Source organism: Nematolebias whitei, chromosome 20, assembly GCF_014905685.2.
Source record: "Nematolebias whitei isolate Nwh7 chromosome 20, NemWhi1, whole genome shotgun sequence".
Classification (NCBI taxonomy): Eukaryota; Metazoa; Chordata; class Actinopteri; order Cyprinodontiformes; family Rivulidae; genus Nematolebias; species Nematolebias whitei.
The window spans coordinates 27,755,683-27,781,496 of NC_056517.1; the positions used below are offsets into that span (position 1 = coordinate 27,755,683).

Sequence of the window (25,814 nt, forward strand, 5' to 3'; positions counted from 1 at the left end):
GTGCTTCACACACTCCTCCTCATTAGAGAAAGCTGAGGTTCACCTGAGAGAAATTGTTCAATTTGGAAGGCATTTTCAGGACAAAATGATAAAGAAATGCATAAAATTTGGTTGACAGATTTTGGCATCTAGTCTAACATTTTAGTATGCAATGACTAAAGAACTACAGTATTAGTTTTATAGTGAATGACTATTCAGCATTCACAAGCATAGTTCATTTTGACTGGCATGACATAAGCAAATGATGTTACTCTATAAAACACCTGAGAATTGTATGGAAGGGATTGATGCATGTCCAAAAGTACTTGCAATTTGTTGGAATGAAAACTGCCCATGATGTGCACATATGACTAAATGTTGTGGAGGTTAAATTAACATTCTGATCAGAGATGCACCAAAGCAGTTGAGGGGAAAAAAAAATGTAAAAAATGGATAATTCCAGTCAAGTTCAATCATGCCATCTTCTGGACGGTTTTCCAGATCAGGTGAAGTATGAAGCTAAAGCGGGACCCCACACCCTCCGTCCAGCGCTTCCATCTTTTTTTTCTCTCTCTCTTTCTATGCTCAGTCCCTCCTACAGCACAGAACAGACAGCATATTCATGTGCTTGAGCTCGCAGTTCCTCAGACTCCCTGCAGCAGCTCCTTCTCCCTCACGGCTGGAGCTGAGCGCGATGCCACGGAGTGACTCCAGGCGCAGCGCCTGCATCTACCCAACCATGTGGAGGACATGCAGTGTTTTTTGCGCATGGACTCTGCTGTTCCTGACAGAGGTCTGTGCTCAGTCTCAGCAGAGGTACATATTTATTTCCTCTATGTCAAACTTTTTCTTTGAATACAGGCCACGCTGTCCTTTGGCGAGGAAATTTTATTCAAGCTGATGCTTTTTTTCCCCTTTTCCTTTTCTATGTTCTAAACCATCATAATCATTTAAAAATGTCCCCTCCAGACCAACTTTCACATGTGGAGGAAACATCACAGGGCAGTCTGGAGTCATCGGAAGCCAAGGATACCCGGGAGTCTATCCTCCAAACACCAAATGTGTGTGGAGGATCACAGTGAGTCCTGTTAGATTTTTAAGTAGTTACAAATACAAAGTACACTACACCAAAGTGAGATTACATTCTTTACTTAAATCCTAACTGGCCTGGTTTGATTACTTTGCAGATGATAACATAATCTCTGACTCATTTATGTTGAGATAAAGCAAAAGCTTGACATGTTTAAACTGAAAACTCTCCATTTTGTCTGATTTTTACATGTGATAACTGATAACTGATTCATTCTCCAACCCAAGGTTCCTGATGGCAAGGTGGTGGTGCTGTCATTCCGCTTTATTGACCTAGAGAGTGACAACCTGTGTCGCTATGACTACGTGGATGTGTACAGCGGCCATGTCAATGGGCAGAGGCTTGGTCGCTTCTGTGGGACGTTCAAGCCAGGAGCCCTTGTTTCCACGGGCAACAAGATGCTCCTGCAGATGGTGTCTGATGCCAACACCGCTGGCAGCGGCTTCCTCACTGTTTTCTCTGCGGCCCACCCTCATGAGAGAGGTACTGTAGATAGGAAGCAGAGCAATGCCACAGCAGGCTTTCTGCACCAAAACATGTCAAGGTCTAAAAGATTTCAGTGATATCTGTCTATTTACTAAAAAATAGTTCTTTCAGAATCCTTTTTGCCTCACTATGCAGTCTTATTGCACAATAAATGAAGTGATCGGGTATAGAAAAAATACGTGAACATTTGCTTTCTTTTGTCCAACATAAAAAAATACTAAATTAAAAGTTGAACTAAAAGCTATTTGCAACTTAATGTGGGGTTTTTTTTTTTGTTTTTTGTTTTTTTAGGGGAAGGGGCAGGAGACATTTGAGTTGGAAGTGAATTTAAATGTATCACGTTGAGGCAAATGAGCCTTTTCCTATCTACAGTCTCATCTGCTGTGTGTTTTTGTGGATTTCTAATGAATAGTTTCTTGTACCCAGCAAGCTCACAGCTGTAATGGACCCAGTCTGTAAACCACCGTGCCTGACTCTTACTTGACTGTGGCAAAGAGACTTTGAAGACGTCTTATCTGACGTGTTTTCCATTTGTTGGGTGTCTCTTACCATGACTTTGTCTTTAGTCATCCTGGAAAGTAATTTTTTTTAAAGTTCAGCCAAAAAGGGGTAAAGATGGGGTAGAGGTAGGGCAGCTGACTTGGGACCAGAAAGTCGCGGTTCGACTCCCAGCCATTCCCACATTTCTTGGTGTCTCTGTGCAAGACACCTACCGGTAATCCCCAATTCCTCCCCGGTCGGTTAAATAGCTGCCCACTGCTCCACCTGGATGTATCTCACATGTGATGGGTTAAATGCAGAGAACAAATTTTGCCATTGTATGGGAATATACAATGACGACAATCTCAAACTTCCCTTCCCCCCCTTCTCAAACGGGTTATAATGTATGACCATTGTATAGAAACATTGGACACTTGGTTTTCATTGGTTAGGGTGTTTATAATTACAACAAGGGAAATGACATAGTAATGACACCTGTTTTTTTAATTGTTACAGCAATGGTATTTTGTTTTTTCTTGTTCTCTGTTTTTACAGGTGACCAGTACTGTGGGGGCAGACTGGACAAGCCCTCTGGGGCTTTCAAAACACCTAACTGGCCCGAGAAAGACTATCCAGCTGGTGTCACCTGCTCCTGGCATATAGTGGCCCCTAAAAACCAAGTCAGTCACTAGATGTTCAGATTATATTTTTAATGAAAGCAAAGTTGATTCATCCATGTTGGTTTTATGATGGAAAAGAACATGTGGTCTGCATGTTTTCAGTGATAATGTCTGTGAGAGGTTTTTCTGTAATTTGTCTGCCGCTGCAGATAATTGAAGTAAAGTTTGAAAAGTTTGACGTGGAGCGAGATAACTACTGCCGCTACGACCACGTCTCCATTTTTAACGGGGCAGAAATAAACAACGCCAAAAGGATCGGAAAATTTTGTGGAGACAGCCCCCCAGCGTAGGTGATTTCTGTCATCCAGAAAGTCCTTTTAGTAAAATGTCCATCTTATAACCTTCTCTCAGTTCATGCTCAGTCTGCCTTTATGTGCTGCTTTGCAGGCCCGTCTTCTCAGAGGGGAATCAGCTCCTGATCCAGTTCCTATCAGATCTCAGTCTAACCGCAGATGGCTTCATTGGACACTACAAGTTCAGACCAAAGAAATTCCCAACCACCACCGTACCACCCACCACAACCACCACCCAGCCAGTCACTACCAGGCCGACACGTAAGTAGCAACTTGACTCTTACAAAAAACACCAGAAGACTTGTAACGTGTATTTGCTAAAGAAGCATTGCACAACTAGACAGCAGAAACTTAATTCACATAAAATGGCAAAACGGTTAGAAAGTTGGATCAAATCTAGACTAAAAAGTCCAATAAACAAAGGGTTTATAAGCAAATCTTGAACATTTAGAGTTTTTTCTGTAAAGTCAAAAGAACACAATGTACCGGTGACTGAAATCTCCACAAGGATGCAGCATGGCACGTGTTTAACTGCAACATCTGCCAAAAGTGTGTGCGCCCACATTGTACCTGTGTAAACTATACACAGCCCAAGTTATCAGACAGTGTGGGTGTGTGTCTGCACCCGCAATTACAGCTCATTACATACCTAAACTCTCATGTTCCCACACTCCTGTTGCTTTTTCCCTTTAGTCAAGCCAGGTTCTTGTGGTGCCCCCCTGCCATGATGTCATACTATGACTGTGCTTTTTGGTTATCTTCTCTGCCTTTTCCCTCTCCAGTAAGAACAATATTTAGTCAGTCACTGTATTTTCTTTAAGCTGTGTTTTTTTTCCCCCTTTATGGGATATCACTAACTAGAAAAACAGATGTTCTCTTGTCTCATTTTCTCACTTTTTGTCTTTCAAACTGACAGCCACTCGTTTTAGACAAACTATTGTGTTTCTCAGAATATCCAGTAAAGAAACCACAGAAGAAAGCGATGCTACCATAACTGACATGACTGCATCAACAGCGAACAAAATTACAGAGGTTAAATTTTCTTATGTGTGTGTGTCTCCACAGCTCTGAAGTACTCTGTTGCGCTTTGTCAGCAGAAATGTAAAAGACGAGGAACACTTGAGAGCAATTACTGCTCCAGCAATTTTGGTGAGACCATCAATGTTTTTTTTTCTTCATTTATATACAGTAATCCTCACATATTAAAGTCATTGATATGTTCCAGCATGTTACAAACATGATAATCGTACACAAAACCACAGATGTAAATATCATCGAAGGCTCTTGACAGCCAAAACTCCCCTCTAAGTAGGTGTTTACAGTCCTGATCGTATCACTATCTTTGCGTCTCTTGTTTTTATTTGCTCGTGTATCTGAAAGACCTCCTTGAGGAACTGAGGTACTGTATACAGTAGGGTACAGTGGCCTTCAGTGTAAGCACAAGCACACCCTCATGCATCCACTTGCGGTGGGTAAACTCTAAACGCGGTGATTCAGGCTCAGCCTCAGTTTGTTCCAACTCCCAGAATTTGTTCCTCTCTGAGATGTTTACTGCGTGTGTTACGCTGGCCTTTGAAATTCAGGTTTGCACCAGTAACTGATGAGCAAACGATGTGGTGCCACATGTGGAAAAAGCACGGTGGGGAGAGATCAGCTCATGATACGTTAGTTATGACGAGACAGAAGTCTGAAAACTGTTCTGTTTAATGGACATCGTAAGTTGAGACTGCTGGTATTTAATCCAGTTAAGAGCACTTGGAGTTGTCAAAAGACGCTCACTGGTTTGTGTAACAGGAGCAATAGAACATGACTGAAACAAATTCTTCCCTGGCTTTTCTCATCTCTGCCAGGAAATAAAACTCTTGACGTATTGGTACTATCAGTGTACAGTCTTGTTTCATGTTGAACAAGCTGTGGTTCTGTCATAAAGTACCTGTTGTTGCTAAATTTCCATGCGTAAAAGCAGAAAAAACTGTGTTTTTGTACTTTGAAGGGCCTGCGTAGACTTAACAGGAAGTAACACTACCCTGCACATGGATTGTTAGAAGACAGATAAAAAGGGGTCAAGGAGCGCCGCTGTTCTTTATTAAACAGTGATATGTTATGCAGTCTTCGGAGAACTGACATCACTTGTTTAACTTGGCCTCATCTCGAACAGCTAGAATTGCATGTGCTTGAAAATCACAGTAAATGATACTGCTGATGATTTTCATTTTATTTTTTGACTTTGTGAGACTGAACTCTAAAGGTTGAAGGAGAATAAACCAACTGTAAAAGAGCAGTAGAGGAGTGCGAATGGGCTAAAATAAATAATTAAAGTCTGCTCTGTTACATTGGATTAACATTTCAAAGAGAAGCTGTATTTAACAAAGAATTAAAATCTGTAATACTGTACACATATTATGCATACCGCAAACTTTATTTAGCACAGCTTTGTATGTTTCCCTCACTCTGTTTTATAAGATCAAAGTTCATGCTCAGTAATCCAGATAAAAAAAATCCAACAAAGTTCAGTCAGGTCATCTTGACGGTTTCTTTTTTTGTTGAGACGTTCCATCCTTCATCCAAATAACTTCATCAGTCCGAGGAGCCACAACAATTACAGTCCCACAAGCAGCACACTCACATAGTGGACCAACCAGTTTGCTGGTTATAAGATGGTTTCTTGGGGCTCGCCCTCTCTCTGTCGACTCCTCTGAGGCAGCCATAGCCAAAGTGGTTCAAAACAGCAAAGTTCATGCTCAATAATCCAGGTAGAAAATCCAACAAAGTTCAGTCAGGTCATCTGGACGGTTTCTTTTTTTGTTGCGACGTTTCATCCTTCATCCTCAGCCTCAGATGAGTCGACGAGGGAGAGTGGACCTCAGAAACCATCTTATCACCAGCAAACTGGTTGGTCCACTATGGGTGTGTGCTGCTTGTGAGACTGAGCTTGTTTGTGGCTCCTTGGAGTGATGAAGTTCTTTGGATGAAGGACAAAACGTCTCAACAAAACAAGAGAAACCATCTAGATGACCTGACTGAACTTTGTTGGATTTGTTACCTGGATTATTGAGCATGAACTTTGATGTTTTGAACCACTTTGACTATGGCTGCCTCAGAGAAGTCAACCGGGGAGAGGGCGGGCCCCAGAAACCATTTTATCACCAGCAATTGGTCCACTATGGGAGTGTGCTACTTGTGGGACTGAGTTTGTATGTGGCTCCTTAGATTGATGAAGTTCTTTGGATGAAGGACGAAACGTCTCAACAAAAAAAGAAACCGTCAAGATGACCTGACTGAACTTTGTTGGGTCTATTTTATAAGCTTTATAAACTAACATTTTTCACATCTTTAATCAATTCTTCACATTTGGCACATAATCTTTAAATGTTCTAATCCACGCCCAGTCAAAGACACACAGGAAACTTCTCGTGATACAACATAAAGTAAAAGAGCTAAGTTTGATTGCTATTTATTGATTTAACTAAAATAAGTCAATAGCCTCTGATTTTTTAGCTTTATTTGTTTCAGAAATATAAATTCACCGCAGTTGTCACAAACTTTTGAATTTTAGCAGATGATTAAAGAACAACACTTTGGAGCAATAAACACACCCTTCTGCTGTTGTTCATCAGAGACTGGAAGCTGCTAAGTGTTGCTTCTTGTTTATTCCAGGTAAACAGATGTTCTGATATTTAGACACTGACACATACCAATTTTGTTACATTAGCTGAAAAAAATCTATACAGACTAATTTATTATAAATATAAACACATGTGTATTTGACTTGCAGGGAAAAAAAAAAACATCAGGTCGTCAATTTGCAACTTCCAAGCTTTTAGCAAGTTGTGGGTCATTGATTTTGTGAATTTGCACAGCGATCAGAAATGTACCTGAAATGTACCTGAAGAAGTCATGTTCTATAAACATTTTTCAATTTCTTTAATTTGTGTCAGTTTAAGATCTAGTTAAGCAATAAATAAATTAGGATGTTTGGAAATGTTTAGTTATATTATATGCACATAGTTCCCATCACAAAGTTTCACTGGGTTTCTTGTTACGTTTTGCCGCAAAGAACGGTGTTTAAAGCGACAGTGCTTTAAATGCTTTCTGCATTTAATGACATTTTCCCAACTTCTTACTGGGAAAAATAAACAAAATGCCATAAAAAAGTTGCATTTATTACAAACCTGGATATGGAGGAGCAGGTCAAGATGTTGTGGTTAATGCAAGATTATACACATAATTGTACATTAAAATTTTAACATTTTCCAAGATAGAAACCTCACCAGGTACACTCTAAACTGTGCAGTTTTGATTTTTTAATTTATTTGAGCAAATATTATACTTAAAACGTTTGAACTTTGTGCAAAACAATGTGGCAGTGCAACTAAAAAAGAGCACTTACTGACGGTGCAAGGAATAGAGCCACAACATATTTGTTGTTTTGTGAAATATGAATGTAATTGAGGATTGGGATGAATCCTTGTGGTGGCGTAATCACGGTGGATGGTATGCAGATGTGAGTCTGAGAAAACACATCTCTTTTCTGCTCCAGAGGATTATTAGAGCTGGGTAAAAACTACTCTTAGATTGTTCTTTTAATCTTTTTCTATTTATGCAAGACCTGAGAGATGATTTTTATCCTCAAGTCCGTGTTCTTTATGTCTTCTCTGTGGAAGTGATCTGATTCAACTGTGTTATCTAATACATGCTGTGCTGTCAAAATTACCGTTTCCACATGCACATTTAGACAAACACCAATCAAGTTCAGCCAGTTAACTTTATTATCTAATGAAGAAATTAAAAAGAAAAAGGTCACCTTTGACCTTGAAACATTTTTCAAATCAGTTCTTTAACATTTAAGCTCTTCAATGTTTGGATTTAAAAGTTAAATCTATCAAATTTTGATGTGATTAATCTGATTAGTCATCTAAACAATATAACAAAAATTGCAGCAGTGCCAAAAAGTATCCAAGTTAAACTCCAATCTAGGCCTTTTCGTTAATAAATTGCTGAAACTTTGTATGTTTTTGCTGTTTTTCATGATGTGTTTTTGGTTCTGTAGTGATTACTGGCACGGTCATTACGGCAGTGATGAGAGGAGGAAGCATGTACGCCACCGTCTCCATCATCAACGTTTATAAGGAGGGCAGCTTGGCAATCCAGCAGGCAGGGAAAACAATGAGCACCAAGATCATTATCCTCTGCAAAAAGTGTCCTTTTATCAGACGAGGTGGGTGTAGTGACTCTTGTGGAATGATTTTTTTGCTTGCACCATTAAAAAAGTCATTATGTAAATGAAGATAGTCATGATGCAGCTCCCGGTTGACTGCTTTGAATAACTGACTCTGAGTTTGCCTTCAGCTGATCAAGTCGAGGTATTAGGTGAGCGGCAGAACTCACTGTCCAAACAGTCAACTAAACAATAACTATGTTTATATGTGTGCATATAAACATAAGGCATACATACCTGCCCTGTGCACACTCTCATATACGGCCTCCCTGAATGTCTCTGCCGGTCTGCCACTGCATTCAGGTTTTTTTTGTGTGACCTCAGGCTTGAACTACCTCTTCATGGGCCAGGTGGATGAGGAGGGCCGTGGGAAAATCGCCCCGCACCACTTCGTCGTGGCCTTTAAGACAAAGAATCAGAAAGGACTCAACGTTCTGAAGAACAAGCAGTGCTGAAACTCCGAGGATCTCCTTTGAACCGTTTCTGCTCCAGGTTCGGCTGTGGATGGAAACAATTAATGGGGAAAAAACAAACCTCCTTCTCAACAACGTCAACACAAGCCACAAATCGAAACAACACTAAGAAAATCTGGTTGCAGAACTCCCAGGACAAAATGAAGAAACTTCTATTCATTTAGGGGAAACACATTTATGATCGTTTTCACTGTTTTCACATGGTTTGAAAACGCACAGAGTCTGTCTTTTATTTAAGCCTGTCAGTCTTTTTTGCAGACTGAGATTAATGAGCAGAAAAATTAGCCAAAATTTCCACTCCTTTTCTCAAATTGTTCCCTGCCTGGTCACATTCCAGTCACGCTCGCAGCAGTGATTTAAATTGCAGCTACTTAGAGAAACATTCTTGTTTTTTATTCTGTCTACACATCTGTTCTGACAACCCATAATGTTATTTTTGCTCCAAAATGATTCCATACGCTGCCTTTTAGTGTTTACCTTTAAAGCATCTGAATAAAATGTGAATAAAGACTGAGATTTATGCTTTAAAAATGTATTTCAGTCAATCGGAACCAGTTTGATTTGACAATCTTGGCTAATTTCTGTGTATTATCAAGATCATGTGTTCAGTTTTATTGGGCAGAGGTTGAAGTTTTAAATGCGTTGATTAAAGTGCAATATTTAATATGTTTTTGATTTATTTGAAGCAACTTTTTGCAAAGATATTTGCTTGACAGTGTTATGGATGCAAAGCACCACCTTCAGCATTTGCCATTAACTGTCATTGTTAGAAAAAAAAAAGATATTTTCATATGAACAAATCTATATATTATTTATGTTTTATCTACTCAAATAAAGATTTAACAGTTGAACTTTGTGTCCATGTCCAAGAAGTGTCACGTTGAAGTGGTTGGTTAGCAGCAGCTGAAGCTCAGTTAAGTATGCAAACGGATCAGATGAAATGTGACTCTCACATGGACCCAAACATCCGGGAGCAGGACGTTTTTCAGCAATCAGACCTGCAGCAGAAAAATAATTTCAAAAAGATGCTATAGCAAATTGCATACAATTTTTTAAACACTTAAATCCTCCAAAAGCCGACATTTTTCATAAATGCATTTATTTTTCCTTTCAAAAGAATGGCTTTCTTTATTTACAAAAACAGGGTAGCTGATTAACAGATGGTAGGCCTGAGTCTGGAGGCTTTGGTGGTAAATGCATGTTTCTCTAACAAAGTTCCAGGTTTGAAAATTACTCCTGTGACTTAATAGAAGAGAGGGTTTGCACATGCTTGTGCCACACTGCCCCAGATAAACACGAAGCAACAAGTTTCAGAGAGAGCAGAAAGGGAAGTTTTCATTTTCTTAGCTCCTTGGGTAGAACATGGCATATTTGGATGTTCGGAAGCCCAGCAGGTCCCGCATCTCGTTGCGAAACTTGGATAGATCTTGGCGCAGGTCGTTCAGATTTTCCACCGTGGCCTGGTCCGTGCTCTGCATCTTCTGCCGCGTGGAGGTCAGGTAGCGGTGAACCAAACAACACATGATCTTCTGGTAGTTCTCATCTCGCTTCTGCTTCAGGTTCCTCCACTCCTGCGTTCAAACAGTGAAATAATTCAGACTCATGGCAAGTGGAACCGTAAAGCACATGTTTAAAATAAAGTCAACCCTCAAGAGTTACTGTTTTTAATGTCACCTAAAATATGATATGACACCGTCGAGTTTGTGAAAGTTTGGGAGTTTATTCCTCTCACCTTAAGGCTGTTTTGCCTCTTCACCTTGCCCTTTGTTGTATGCGAACAGATCCACTTCCTCAGGCTGGTCACCAAGTAGCAGACGGTTTTAGGTGAAGGGAGGATATTAAAAGGTGGAGGCAGAGTACACTTGTCATCAAAGTAGCTGAGCCAGAGTTTGGCTCGAGCAAACTTCCACTCCTTATCCTCATGATTCTGCACAAGGTATAAAAATACAAAACCTCCACTTTAACCAAAACCACTTGTTCAAAGTGGGCAAAAAATAAGCAATATGAGTCCAGATAAACTATTTAACGTCTGTAAAACATTTCAGGGCCACTTAAAGCTAAACTAAAACCTAACAGGAGTTGAAAGTAGTTGCTGTTTTCAGCTCCAAGATCAACTTAATTTGCTCCTAACAACAGGCGATACACACCGCTGAGCCTAACATTGTGCAGACTTACAGCAATTTGTCTGAAGCTTTTGTGGAGCATGGCCACCAGCAGCTTGGTCAGCACAATAACTACCACTATGTTGTATGTGCCGATGATCATGGCACCGACAAAAGAGCGTAGCTCCTGTGTGTAGCTGATTCGGGTGACGAAGAGTGCAACGTGGGCCAGGGAGAAAATGTACCAGAACAGAGCGTAGCAGGTTCCCATAAACCTGTAACACAGGAAAAAAAGATCAGAAACACAATAGCTGGAAGTTGGCATATTCTTCACTATTGTCATCCTACAGTGTCTGATATATCAATTTATTAACTGTGTAGCTCATGAGAAGGCACAATAATCTGCTGCTCTTACGTGTGAAATGCATCATTGCTCTGTTGCTGGCAGAAGATCCCCTCGCAGTCCTTGGGTGTTTTCTTGCCGGGGTTTTTGTGGTCTTTTCCATAGAGCTGGGTGAGCCCAATGGTGAAGGAGAATAACACAAGCAGGAAGAGGCCCAGAAACTTTCCAAACTCCTGCAGCATCTGACCCATGGAGATCTGTGGGACATTTTGAAAATCTAAATCATATGTGCACAATGTCAAGTCAAGTCAAATTTATTTATGAAGCACATTTAAAACAGCAACTGTTACCAAATTATAAGTTCCTGTCAATAGCCGAGCTGCAGCATTTTGGACGAGCTGGAGACGTGAAAGGGAAGCCTGACTGATCCCAACATAAAGCACGTTACAGTAGTCAGGCCGGGTTGTAACAAATGCATGGACTATTTTTTCAAGGTCGGATCTGGTCAGCACTGACTTATGCTTAGCTATCTGCTTTAATTGGAAGAAGCTTGCTTGTAGAACAGAGTTAATCTGTTTATTGTACTGAATGTCCAAGTCTAAAACCAATCCCGAGATTCGTAACGGACTGCTTAAGATAAGGCTGAAGAGAGTCCAAATTTATAGGATCAGTGACAGTAGAGCTAAGGCTAACACAACTTCAGTTTTCTGATAATTAAAGCTTAAAAAAAATCGAAGCCACCCATGCCTTGATATCACCGAGACATTTTAACAGAGGGCAAATGGAGCAGGAACTGCTAGGTTTTAAGGGCAGATAAATCTGACAATCATCAGCATAAAAATGAATGAAAGACCATGTCTCCTCTGGATAGATCCCAATGGGAGCAGATACAATAACAGGGGTCCAAGAATAGAGCCTTGCGGGACTCCGGCAGAAAGAAGCACTGAAGCAGATAAACTATTACCAAAATGTCTTAGTTATTTACTTTAAATATGTACTTTATTACTTTCTACTTTGAAGGAAAAACAAAGATGGCTCAATGAACGCCTTATTGTGATGTTATGATCTCTGTCATTTCTTTTTCTATTTATAGCTTAGTTTATATCTATCTTCTTTGCTTAGCAACAGTGCCAACATGGGGAAGTCGAAAAAGCAACATCATTTATTAGCTGGGAAGCTCTCACTTCACTGTACCTGAGAGAAGGACAAGCATGAACAAAGCTGAAAAGATGGCTCTCAAGCTAATGAAAACCCACTATTTAAAGACCCGAGGAGCTTATCTGTTCAAAAACATGCCTGAATATGTCTTTAAGAAACACAAGTGTTCAGTGTGTCCAGTGTGACCACTAAGCCTGCACCTTGGGGTAAATGACAATGACGTGTTTGAGCAGAAGGTTTGGTTTGTTAGGGTGATATATTCTCTTGTCACGCGTAAACTCCTGAGTATTCCTCGACCACCATGCACGTGTGTAATTTAGGGGCTGAGGTTGCTCCCTGCTTGGCCAACTTGACAAACAGACCAGCTTAGTAACAGAACAAACAGAGCCTGGATATAATACGCAACGTTGTCTGCAGAAGACCTCACATGTATATCAATTACACCAGTTTACACACAAATACAGCTGCTTTGAGTAAATACCTCAATAAAGTAATATATTAAATCACATTAGTAATATATAGATACTGCGGAAAAAACTAATCTCTAAGCATATTCAATTTTCATTTTTTTGCACACAAAAATATCACTAAATCCTGAAAACCCTTTAGAAAAAAGCTTGTCTTGTGTAAGCTGATGTTGGTTCTCCAAAACACGTCTCTACACGTAGGAGTCCTTCAGGTATGACGGGCACGCTGTCAGCGAGGTGAAGTCTGGGTCACGAGCGGACAGATGCAGTCTTGCACACTTTCACTGTTTCCAATCTCAGCAGGGGCTGCTTCCCCGCAGACACGTGAGTCGATATATTCAGGAAAGACAGTTTCACAGGAACTTTCATTACTGCAGCCCCCAACATCATGAGTCACCGTCTGGGTGTGTGTGCACGGCAGAAGGAGCTTGTCTGTGTGCAGCTGGATGGAATGCTGGCCCAGTCAGATATCACAAATGTGTTGAAATGTGTGGGGGGCATGTGCATTTGTGGAGAGGCGCGCCTGCCATGTGGGTGTGAATGAACGCACGGCCACATTTATTTCCAAAGCTGATCATTTTTCCATCCTGCCAAGCTATGTGGTGACGTCACGGCGTGAGTGGAGCAGAAATGGGAGGAAAGGGAGATTTCGGCTGAAAAGTGCTCGTTAACAAGCTGCTGAGCATCTGTTTTATTCACCAACTGCAGGCACGGCCCAGGCTTAACGACAGGAAGGCATCTAAACAAATATACCGATCTTGTTTCATACCTTAAGACAGTTTTGTGTAAAACAGGACAAACATGAAGGGAAAATAAAACCCTGGACTTCCAGCACAAAGTCAGATGTTGGCGTTTTATACACATTTTCCATGCAGCTGACTAATAGTGCATGGATTTATGATTAATAAAAAAACACTTATTGCAATGAAACTGTTATATAGAGCCCAAGTGAAAAATATGCAAACCAGATTTCTGACTTGTCTCAGATTTAACAAAAGTCCAAATTGGATATCCTTTTAGTCCAAAAGTTATAATATTACATAACAAGAGTGATTCTGCTATTTTCTTTCGTTAATTGTTTTGCACTAAACTGAATACTTTTAAGATGACACTCCTGTAAAAACTGTCCAACAGAATGACGCTTTACTAAAACTAAGATAAATTGACTAAAAACTCCTCATTCCAGCATTTTGTCACTGGCTTGCATGTAATGTGTGTGTTTGTAACTTAAAAGACTCCAAATGAATTAAAACATATAAAAAAGATTTGATGCCAACAAATGGACACATTGGCTCAGAGGTCTGTAGTTACAGTTCACCAGATGTTACCAGTTAACTATGACTATACTGTTTCTGGTTGCATGCAGCCATGTTTGCTCTTCAAATAGCCACAAGTCATAAAGTTTGCCAGATTTAAATAGAAATGAGTCTAAAATGAAGAACAAACATATTGTAGACTGTCTTAATGCCCTGGTTGTAAAATATTTCCAGATATCAGTAATGTGTGGAATGAAGGAAAACTATTAAATCATTCATAGACGATGAAAGCCAAACTATGATGCATGTTAAGAGTTAGTTTATTAGATTATCTCTGCAGAACTCATTAATCTACAGCTCAAATCCACTGTGCTTTTACTCAATGCTTATGATGATGGTATCGGGCTGCTAAGCACAGCTGGTGTGATGGTTAGTGTGGGTTTGCCCTTGAATGTTCACATTCAGTGGAAGAGAGTGGGTGGATTGACTGACTGTGAAAGCAAAATAAAAAAAAAAGTAGTTTCATCATTATTATCTAATCTATGCCTTATGTATCAATCAAAGTGCATCATGGTTACATGAATATAGATACATTAAATTGTCATAAAATTAGTAATATTATGCCGTTGATGATTGCTCACCTGTAGTGGTCCTAAAATGGAGCTGGTGGTGTACATGAAAAAGAGCCGCAGGTAACTCAGGACATTGGCAAAGGCAAAGAGGCCCTCAGCCACCAGGATGGGATGGAAGGCGTCCCAGTTCTTCCTGTCTATCTCCTTGTTTTTGAACTGCAGTTTGAGCAAACATTCAGAAATACATTCACTACATGACAGTTAAGCAGGAGGAGCTCTTTTAAAGGCATTTTATTTGTTTGAAATGCCGAAGAAACTATATATTTTATCCTGAAGAACAACACGAGATACAAACAGCACAAACCGCACTGAGGCCATGGGTATTCCTGAAATTATCTGAAAACAAATCTGATTTTATTCCTATGACTGGATGCATTTTACACAGAGCTTTAGTTCTGATTAGACACCTTTATTTAATGGCTGATTGTTGTCTGAGCTCCACTGAGTCCCTCTGATGCACCATCTTTGACAGGTTTAAAATTTGCAGCTTTGCGCGTTTGTTGCAGCCTGTTGCCACTAGGGGGCAGTATCAAACACACGCTAAACAAACTGAACTGAGCTTCTCTTACTGTTATTTATACTGTATTTTTCCCTGCTTTTTTATGTAGTCAACATATGTGTGGAAAAAAATAGATTACATTTATTAAGTACTATATTCAGCCTTTAACCCTATCACAAATGTAAAGTGCGATGAGTTATGGGAAACAAGTTCGCTTGTTGGTAAACTGCTCACAGATGTCCCTTAACCTCAGCGCTGAAAGTATTCTCATTACTCCAGCCGGTATATTGATCCGACTGATGCATTAGTGCTCATTTAATAATTCATTGCAACATTTTGATTCATTTCAGCATGAACTTAGGTCTAGAACAGCTGTGAGAGGAATCTTTTACAAAATGACAAACTCGTCCCAGAAATGAATTAAATATAGACAGTGCTGAATCCAGTTTTTGGCAGGCTTTAATCAATCATCAACCAAACTATTTGTAACGATTTACGTTTTAAATGTATGAATAATTTGTGTGTTTGGGTACCTTGCTATGAGCCACTATCTTAAGAGCGAAGGTGGCCAGGTAGAGTGAATTCATCACAAAGCTTAGCTGGTTCCTCGACTCTTCCAGGAAGTCTTCCAGCCCTTGGTACCATAGACGCTTCACATCTGACCACACCATCCCTACAGGGAAGCATAAATTCATTATCATCCACACTTACCTACATATGAGCTACTGGAAGAAGGCATTTTGCTGCCCTCTTGAATATTTTAAAATCCTGTCCAGATTGAGCAATAAGTCATCTCTCAGAGGGAGCCCTGGGGAAACGGGATCGTATGAGATGCAAATGAGGGAGATTAATGAGGTGATAATGTGTCACCTGTGGGCTTTAGGGAGGTGTAAAGAGTTTAATAAAGATGGGCAATGGCGTCTTCTTTGAAAAACCAGCATTCCATTAATTTTCCATGTGTAGATATCTGATTAAGAAATCCATCAGTCCCGTAGTTTTAACAGGAAACCAACAAATGATAGACAGGCTCTGGCAGCGGAAGCTCATCAACTGTTTCTTCACCCACTCGCTGCGTTGGAGATGCACACAAATGAAAGCACGCAGAAACAGTGAGACACAAACATGGAGCCAAGTGCACTCAATCGCCCAGCATCTGATTTCCTCGTTAGTGCGAAGCATCTCGCTCAAGGGAACGGCGGAATGGAAGGAGCAGGCGAAAAATGAGAGGAAAAGGACAAAAATGAAAGATAAAAACAATGGAAAGCAGAATGAAAACAAAAAAAGCTGTCTTGACTTGTGATTGCCTGACTGAACATTAAACTCATGTAGGGTCTGTAATGGCTCCTGCTCACATCCTGATAGCACGAGGATGCTGGAAGACGACAATCATTAGCAATCTCATCTTCCATTTAACTTTTCTTGAACGATGTGTTAAAGCAGCAGGGGACTCTGAAGCACAAATCACTTTTTTTAAGGCAACTTCTTAGTTGTTGGTCATTTGTGGAATTGTTTGAACTCCATTATATTAATATAACTAGGGATGCACAATATTATCGGCAACGTATCGTATTAGCGATAAAGTTAAATATTGGACATCGGTCATTCCATCAAATAACTCACCGATATAAAATGCACTGTATTTATATATATATATATATATATATATATATATATATATATATATGTATATGAGGCCTTGTTTTTGGACGACTGTTTGAGTGTTGTTGTGTTAGAGAGAGTAAATGTCATGAATAAATTTGACATTAAACATAATCCAAGTTAAAGTGTTACATCATTTTCAGACGTTTTTTGGCATCTGCATTTAGTAGCATGCCAAACTGACAAAGACCATGCAGAATAATGTAGTACTTTAATTCCACAGCACAGAAAGTTATGTAGTCTCTGTAAGTAGGTCTAGGGAAAAAAATATCAGTATTGGTTATTGGTCAAAAACATATTGGCATATCGGATATCGGCCAAAAATCCAATATTGTTCATCCCTAAATATAACCCATGGAAACTCCATGTCACATCTAGAGAGAATAGAATAAATGTAAAATTACCCTACAACTACTATCCTAAAATTAAGCTAATGGTTTCTACATCCTTTTATTACCAATCAATTTGATTAATGCGACGAATGATCAACCAGCCAATGAAAAAGGTGAGACCTATAGCACCTGGAGTTGGAGAAAAGAAGCATTTTATAACCAGTCAAACATCCCAGAATAAGATAGGGCCATTAACAAGACCAAAGATGGATGATAATGTTTTTTTTTGGCTGACGGGGAAGGTAGGGAGGACTTTCTCCAGAGAGACAACCCATTTCAATGACTTTCTAGCTTCATCTGATAAGATATCTGAAGCACTTCTTCTTGGGAGTAAAGGTGCTGCATGCATGTTGAGTACAGCTTTCCCAGCACTCAGATGGGCCACAAGGGAGAAATAAGAGTCCTTTCTATGTAACTCAGTTAGACGCAGCGCTGACAGTACAGAAAATACATTTTGTCACATTGCCTAAAAGAATTATAGATATAAGATACTGGACTTAAGGCACCCCTTAACAGGAATCTCCCATTTTTACTCCATCATGCAATGCTACTATATTAAATTATGGTTTGTAGTATTGACTTCTTATCCTATTTTTAGTTCTACTAGATAGATAATTATTCAGTTCTAGAAACCAGACCTTTCAGCTCTGAAATTTATGGCATGATAATCACATTTAGAGGGTAAAAAAGCTGACCTAAGATCCAGAGGATTAGGAGATAATCGATCATCTCAAGCTCAGGGCCCATGTTGTTCTTCTTGTCCTCGTTGTAGACCAGAGAGTAAAGGTTGAGCAGCAGCAGGAAAGTGAAGTAGGAGGCGCTGTGGATGATGAACTTGACGAAAGGCGTGTGTATTATCTGACCGACTCGGGAACGTGGCACGAGAAGGTAGCAGACGGAAAGCAGCGGCCAGAGTAAGGCCACGGACAACACCGTGCCCATCTTTAGACAGGTGTGTTTGCGACGATAGCTGGCCATCTCTCCAAACCAGACGGTGTTGAGGAACTGCTGACAGTTGGACTGAGCCACAAACTGTAAGGAAGACAATGGGAGAAAACAGAAACAAAAACTCAACTGGAGGAGGAGAACTATTTTTCCTGCAGCCCTGTAAACTTCTCTGATGTGCATCCTTCAGAGTAATCGTATATTCGTTCTGCTGCAGGAAACTTTATGCTTCTTGCAGCACGATGAGGAACAAGTCAAACTTTTTGCACGCAGCTGTAAATGATCCAACTCCTTCACATTCAGAGCTTTAGTTACGTTTCGACTGCTGTCGCCTAAAGGAAGCATGTCAAGCTGCCAAACTAATGTCAAACAAAGAGCAAACGATGTTCTGCAGCAGCTATTTATTTGGACAACAAGCACAGAACACAAGCAACAGACTTAACTTTTTATAATTTAGGAATTTTCACTGAATTAGATTAGTCGTTACCAATAAACTTGTGTTTTTCACCAACCAACCTCTTTTTGGTTGTACTTGATGGCAAGTTTAAGTCGGCTCAGGTTCATGCGCTCCTCCAGCAAGCCTCTCTTGTCAACATGATCCTCGCTGGAGGTGTGATTAAGAATCACTTCGAGCTCCCGAGAGTTTCGAGCCTGAGCCAGCAGATCCTTGGCAAACATCTTGCACTGCTTCGCCAGCTCCTCGTAGTCATTCCTAGAGCGAGGGAATTAGATGCAATCAGTGTCCATAAATGTTTCAGCGTCTTGCACATCACTGGTGACATCTTTGTGTGCACAGATTTGTTTGATAGCTTCACAGGTGGAGAAGCACAGCTGACGGATGAGAACCGCACCTGAACTCCACCTCTACGAGGCTGAGCTCCTTGAGGTCTGCGCTGAGCTCGAATGCTCTAAGAATAGGATCCTCCTCGGTCAGCATGATGAGAGAAGGACTCGCCAGGCAGCGGTAGATGTCAAGGCGGAACCTGAAAAACAAACAAAAACAGAAATGAGGTGGTTAAAAAAGCAGGAGGACTAAAACTGACAAAGTACAATCCGTCACAATATCGCTTGAACATCAAATTATTCAAAACAGCCTCAGCTCTAATATCAGTTTCTAAATTCCCAAGATACATTCTCGCTTTTTTGAGCAACACAAGTTCTAAAATAAATACTACATTAGTCCCTTGCTACTTCACGGTTTGTTTATCGCAGACTCGCTCTATCATGGTTTTTCAAAATAAGACTGGACATGACACACAGTTGGCTGAAAGATGGATGAGCCGCACAATCGGCATGTAATTTTTATTTAAAATAAATTATTTTACATTGTTTAGCACCTCCTGCACCTTTGTGCAGCCCATACTACAGGATAAGCTGATCAGCTGTTTGTCATGCAGAGCGGAGAAGTGGGCGTGGCCAAGAGCGCTTGCAGGTGGCTGAGAGCAGCAGAAGCAGAGAGCTGAAATCATGACATTATGTGCTCTTTTAGAGCATTTAGAGTTTAGAAACATTGTTTAGAATACTGCAAGAGTGTGAGAAGGGTTTAAAACGCCTTATATATATATATATATATATATATATATATATATATATATATATAAAATAAAATAAACTGCTACTTACTACTAGTACTATTATTCCTACTTCACATTCTTTCACTTATTGTGGGGCTTCAGGGTACGGATCCCCCATGATAAATGAGGGACTACTGTACCGTGATCACTGGGGGGGAAAAATTAAATGAAATTAACAAAAGGCCAAACTGCACATAACTTGTGACATATTTATTTATCTAAAAATATTTTAATATTGTACTTTCTGGCATATAAGTCGCTGTGGAGTATAAGTTGCATCAGTCAAAAAAAGCATCATGAAGAGGGAAAAAGCATATATGTCGCTTCAGCATATAAGTTGTATTTATTATGTGTCACTGCTGACCTGTCGTATTTATTATGTGTTTATTTAATGGTCAAAACAGCTTCATTTTGCCTGGGTGGCACCATCCATCCATCCACCCATCCACCCATCCACCCATCCATCCATCCACCCATCCACCCATCCATCCATCCACCCATCCATCCATCGTGGCCAAAGCCACTAGCTCTCCAGCATTCCTCCACTTGCACCAGCTGAGTGAAGCCAGCGCGCACAGGAGGACTCGCTGTTGCAATTCTTCAAAATTTAAAGCATCAGTCAACAATTTCTTTATGAATGTGGAAAAAAAAAAACATATATAAGTCACTTTGGCATATGTCACAGGACTGACAAATCTATGCAAGATGGTGTAGGGGCAGGGCAGCCAACTTGGAACCCAAAGGTCTCAGGTTCGATCCCCAGTCATTTCGCATCTTGTGGTGTCTATGAGCGGGACACCTAATCCCGGATATATCCCCGGGCGCTTACATAGATGCCCACTGCTCCACCTGGGTGTATCCCAGTGAGATAGGTTAAATGCAGAGAGCCAATTTTGTCTTTGTATGGGAACACACAATGATGACAACACATAGCACTTTATTTATTATTATTAAAAAATGTGACTTGTATGCCGGAAATTATGGTAGTTTAGTAGCTTTTTAACTTTTATGCAGCGTCTAAACTGATATCAAAAATAAAGTTTGGTTAAAAGAAGGGAGGAAAAGTGGAGGGGAGGAAGGGAAATAACTGTTTGACTTCACAAAGGTGGAAAAACGTACAGGATTATCAACAAAAACTGTTTGACATCCAGTTGCAGCAGTTTTAAAGTGGTACAGAATGATTATCACTGTTTAGTACTTCTATAATGATGGACATCATACTGTATAGTCAGTCAATAATCAAATGCCCCAGATGTTCCACTAGGGTCTTAGATGTTTACACGTTTTATAATCCCAAAATGGTGAGTAGGATGAAGGAAAAATTGTCATATTATGAGGTCAAAAAAGTGGGAGACGACATCACCAGTAGATAAAACAACAAATGACAATACTCTCCTGTGAGAGACATAAAATAAATATTCCAACATGACAATGGTCCTAAGTGCACTCCTAAACATAACAATAATTTTATGACAATAAAAACCTACAATCTGACAAAGTATGTTGCCTGATTTGAATGCAACAAAACAACACAAGGACTAAGGAAATGTTGTCACAGCTAAACCTTTAAAGAAGAGAATGGCTGAAAAACAACGTCTGCAAAAATGGCAGCATGTTTAGAAATGTGCAACGAAAGTGTGAACTGGTAACCAATGAATTAATTTGACGTGAGAATTAAAGGATTAATGGATGTTGATTCCTATAAATATTTGGGTATCTTGGTCGACTCACATCTTTCTTTTAAGCTCCATGTGGAAAACTTGGTAAAGAAACTGAAAGTTAAACTGGGTTTCTTTTTCAGAAACAAATCCTGTCTAACCCTGAATGCTAGAAAACGTCTTGTATCTGTGACTTTCCTTCCCTCAATTGATTTTGGTGATATTATTTACATGAACGCTCCTACAAGCACCCTGCAGATGTTGGATGCTGTCTATCATGGTGCACTAAGATTCATAACTGGCTGTGATTATCGTACCCACCACTGCACCCTGTATTCACTGGTTAACTGGACATCATTAACTTCACGCAGACTCTCTCACTGGTACATTTTCATCTTTAAATCACTTCTTGGTCTGCTGCCGGCCCTGTGATGGACTTGCGACCCATCCAGGGTGTACCCCGCCCCTCGCACAGTGATTGTTGGACATGGGCACCAGCGACCCCCGTGACCCAAAATGGAATAAGCGGGTAAAGAAAATGGATGGATGGATGGATGGTCTGCTGCCTTCATACATCTCCTCCTACATGTCTCTGCGTGAGTGCAGCTACGGAGTGCGCTCTCAGGACATTATTACCTGCAGTGTTCCCTCAGTGAGGACTGAACTAGGCAAAAGGGCCTTCTCCTACTCCGCTCCTGTTTCCTGGAATATCTTACAAAAAGATTTGAAGCTCTCGACCTTGACCTCTCTAAGTGGCTTTAAGAATCTGTTGGACTCCTGGCAGGGTCCAATGCAGACATGTTCCTGTTTTTAGTTTTATACATTTGTCTTGGAATCTAGCTGTTTTTTTGTTTTGTTACCTTTTTCCTTTTAGCCATCCTATTTGTTAAAAAAAAACAAAAAAAACTGTAGTATGAGTTTTTATAACTGCTTATTGTTGTTGCTGTTGTCCATTGTTGTCATCTTTCTTTGTTGAAATCAGGTCTCTCTTGTAAATGAGTCCTCGAGGCTCAATGGGATTTACCTGTATAAATAAAGGTTGATTGATGTCAGTCTTGAACGGTGTAGCACTGTAGGGCCAGCAGTTTCTGATGCAAAGTCTGTGATGTTAACGTTTAATTTTATTTAAGAACACACCAATTACTTCAGGGGTGTATAATTTTGAATCCGCTTGCATTTAGTTATCCAGGTAGCCGCTGCGCTTCCACATCAAGAGCATCCAGTTGAGGTGGTTCAGGCATCTGGATTGAATGGACACCTCGCAGTGAGGCTTTTCAGGGCATGACAAACTGGGAGAAGATCTACGGCAAGACCCAGGACACGCTGGAGAGACGATGTCTCTCTGCTGGCCTGCGAACACTTTGAAATCCTCCCGGATTGATTGACAGTGACGGATTGATTAACAAAACCGAGAACACTTACTAAAAACGTGAACATGGCACAAATGATTAAATCAAGAATCAATCCTTGTTTCTGGTTGCTTCATTTGTACCTAAACTCTGTTCTGTTAGAGTCTCTGTAGACTGATTCATTTAGTGCACTGTGTGGGAGGGAGACTAAAACTGCCCACTGAAAGAGATCAGCAAAATCTCATCTGCAAGACAGAATCAGAAAAGCAAGACTCACTGCTTAACTAAAGAAACACTGCTGCTTTTCCCCCAGTTTTGATTAGATTAAAAGCAAAAACAAGTTTCAGATTTAAGTTTAAAACAAATGCATTTGCTAATACTGCCTCACTAAATTTTGATTAACAGAGGTGGACAAAAAGAAAATGCATCAGTTCTCTCTGGGGCAGGGGTTATGCTGCAAGAACGGCTGAAAGCTTTAAAAAGAAGTTACATAATTGATTTATTTGCGGTTGTAAAAGGAAGACATTTACAGGCCATCATGAAAACACAGAGTTGCAATGTTTCCTGCACGTTTCACATGACAGAAGACAGATTCTCAGGTTCTTTTAAGCTCACATGTTCAAGAAAAAGCCATTAATACATTTTTTTTCTTCAATTCTGTGTGATTGGGCCTGTACCTGGAGTGTCTTAAGCTGTCCTTCTTGTTTTTAGCATTGCACAGCATGCACTCGCAGCCGACAGCGTGAGGCCGGGGAAGAGATATGTCCTGCTTCAGCAGCATTGTGAGGATCTCGTAGTTGTTCCTGTGAGCTGCCAGGATGACCGGAGCTACGTCCATGGTGGTGGAATACTCGGGGTTCTGAATGCGCTGCATCAGTTTCTGAGAAAGATGGCACAAACCTCTGAAAGACTGTGCAAAAAAATTACAAGAAAAGGGAAACAGCATTCAGTTACATTAAAGGCGAGCTAATGGCAGTGATAAAAACAGACTTACAGCTATGGAAGGCTTTGACGATCGCCTCGGCCTGTGGTTGAGGAGGATGTCCACAGCTCCCACCACTTCTGAGTCTATGGCCACCAGCAAGGCATCTGTCGCCTTCGCACATGCATATAATTCAAGGAAGCGTCGCATATAATCAAGAATGACAAATGAATGTTATTCTGTGTTGTTTACCTGGCAACCATACTCGAGCAGAAGCTGCAGGATGTCCAGGTTCTCATTCTCGATGGCGATGGTCACAGCATCTCGGCCCAGCACGTCCACGCTGTTGACGTTGAGCTCGCCGTGACGGTTTTCCTCCAGCAGCTTCTTCACCATGTAGTAATCACCTAAAGCACAGCAAACCATGCGTCAGAGAATTATTGTGCAATCAGATCTAGGAGACAGTTGTGGTTGTAACAGAGCAGGCTTGGCTCCAGCTGCCCCTTTAATCATGTGTAACAATAACATCTCCTCCAAAGGACAGTTTCAGCTGCTCAGGCGTGTTTGTGGAGACTTTATATGGTCATGGTACAAAAAAAAAAAAAACCATCTGTCTGCAGAAAGTGCCTGCACAGTTAGGGTCAAAATACTGGAATAACATCACATTGGATAGCAACAATGAAAAACAAGGACGGACCTTTATCGCATGCCAGCAGGAAGAGCTTCTCGTCCAGCGTCGTTTCCTCTTTCACTTCTCTCACGTCTTTCAAGGCCAGAAATTTGTCCGGAGAGGAGGCGTCCGTACCCTGATACAGAGCTGCCATTACGACGGAGAGCGAGTAGGACCAAACACTGATTTGCATCCCACTAGAAAGCGGCGACCCTCACACCAGAAAGACCGCCATGAAGGAACGAGTGGAGGAATCCTTCAGTCGCAGCGCGGCCGCCGTCATTGGCTAACTCCATATGTTATGCTAATTCTGTCGCGCCTTTTTTTTTCCCCTTCTTCTTTTTTTGTGGATAAATATTACCTTCAGCTGTCTTTATGACGTCAAACAACGAGTTAGACGACGTGAATGGTCGTAGAAGAAGACGCTGTCACTCCCTTCACCGTGTTTACACGCACCATCTTCTCGGGCTCGTTGCCTGTCTTTCTGGTCCTGATGCTGCTGGCCGAAGACACGCGACTGCGCATGCGCTCTCCTCCGAACGCGCCCTCGCTCGCTCGTGTGGCACGCGCCGAAGCCACGGTGATTCGGGATTACGTAACAGCGCAGCGCTGCACTGTTTGCAGAATAAACATCCAACGTGCAGCAGAAACACACAGAGCTGAAGGGGCAGTGAGATTACAAAGATTAAAAATTAATTTGTCAACAGTGAGCCAGAAAATTAAAACAAACATAATGATAATATTTTAAAAGTGTATGTCCATTTTTCCCGACAACTAAACCCACTAATAAGAATTCACGTGCACTTGAAAAACGTGCAGTGCTTTAATTAAACGTGCCTTGTTCTGTTTGAGGTGTAGTAATGTCTCTCTCCGGCAGAGGGCAGTGTGCACAAAGCTTTAAAGTGAAAAACATCCAAAATGGGATGAAGCCTTCATATACTTGTAGGATCTTTTAATTTAGTTTTTATTTACTAAAGCTCTTCTTTTTTTTACTGTACAGTCCCATCATCATATCTTGGATTTTTTTTAGCCACACAGCTTCAGTTTGACCTAGAAGCTGAAAAACATATACAGTAATAACATTTTTATTGTAGGCGTACAAATTAACATGGATTAACCTGTATAAAGGTTGAATGAACAAAGTAATAAAAAAAGTTATAATTTAGTCACCTAACAGTTATCATTACATGCCCAAAGGGGAGTAGGGTCAAAGAACATATCTTTATCCCCTTCTGACCAATCCCAAATAATAGGGCTTCTTAAGATGATATTTAATCAGTAAAAAGTGCTTTTTTCTCTCTTTTTAAATACGTGAACTCAGCCTACATCTTCCTGAAACCATTGGCCAGTCTCTTAAGAACATCTAACGCCCAGTTCCTTCCACAGACTCCAGTTATTGTTGCTGTTTGATTGGAAACTCCTGTTTTTTCCAGAGGAAACCTCCCCATTGGTGCCCACATGCTTTCTATTATGTGTTTGCGTTATATTT

General features: G+C 40.6%; 2 protein-coding genes across 3 annotated transcripts; one reads left to right on the top strand and one right to left on the bottom strand.

Moving 5' to 3' along the window:
* Window positions 1–634: 634 nt before the first annotated feature.
* Window positions 635–8,685, top strand: pcolce2b (procollagen C-endopeptidase enhancer 2b). Its single transcript, XM_037694093.1, has 9 exons — window positions 635–795; window positions 949–1,057; window positions 1,297–1,552; window positions 2,591–2,715; window positions 2,865–3,001; window positions 3,103–3,269; window positions 4,074–4,157; window positions 8,059–8,226; window positions 8,551–8,685. The coding sequence occupies exons 1-9, from the start codon at window positions 674–676 to the stop codon at window positions 8,679–8,681; spliced, it is 1,299 nt and encodes a 432-aa protein (XP_037550021.1). The 5' UTR covers window positions 635–673; the 3' UTR covers window positions 8,682–8,685.
* Window positions 8,686–9,852: 1,167 nt separating this feature from the next.
* trpc1 (transient receptor potential cation channel, subfamily C, member 1) lies at window positions 9,853–24,519 on the bottom strand. Of its 2 annotated transcripts, none has more exons than XM_037694092.1 (13): window positions 24,353–24,519; window positions 23,908–24,062; window positions 23,728–23,829; window positions 23,411–23,613; window positions 19,004–19,135; window positions 18,669–18,864; window positions 17,903–18,239; window positions 15,690–15,829; window positions 14,667–14,813; window positions 11,217–11,401; window positions 10,875–11,076; window positions 10,432–10,626; window positions 9,853–10,270 (listed from the first exon to the last, which is right to left on the bottom strand). In XM_037694092.1, exons 1-13 carry the CDS (start codon window positions 24,516–24,518, stop codon window positions 10,043–10,045), a joined length of 2,388 nt encoding a protein of 795 aa, XP_037550020.1. In that variant the 5' UTR covers window position 24,519; the 3' UTR covers window positions 9,853–10,042. The 2 variants fall into 2 exon arrangements, with proteins under 2 accessions (XP_037550020.1, XP_037550019.1); XM_037694091.1 differs by having other exon boundaries at window positions 23,411–23,643.
* Between the last annotated feature and the right edge of the window lie 1,295 nt (window positions 24,520–25,814).

Bases quoted from the DNA above. Each gene is read 5' to 3' on its own strand.
- pcolce2b (XM_037694093.1), top strand. From the start codon at position 674: ATGCCACGGAGTGACTCCAGGCGCAGCGCCTGCATCTACCCAACCATG. The intron at 3,270-4,073 runs GTAAGTAGCAAC...GTGTCTCCACAG, and splicing joins AGTCACTACCAGGCCGACAC to CTCTGAAGTACTCTGTTGCG. The intron at 8,227-8,550 runs GTGGGTGTAGTG...GTGTGACCTCAG, and splicing joins GTGTCCTTTTATCAGACGAG to GCTTGAACTACCTCTTCATG.
- trpc1 (XM_037694091.1), bottom strand. From the start codon at position 24,518: ATGCAAATCAGTGTTTGGTCCTACTCGCTCTCCGTCGTAATGGCAGCT. The intron at 23,644-23,727 runs GTAAGTCTGTTT...TTTTTTGCACAG, and splicing joins CGTCAAAGCCTTCCATAGCT to TCTTTCAGAGGTTTGTGCCA. The intron at 18,240-18,668 runs GTTGGTTGGTGA...TCTTCCTTACAG, and splicing joins TCAAGTACAACCAAAAAGAG to TTTGTGGCTCAGTCCAACTG.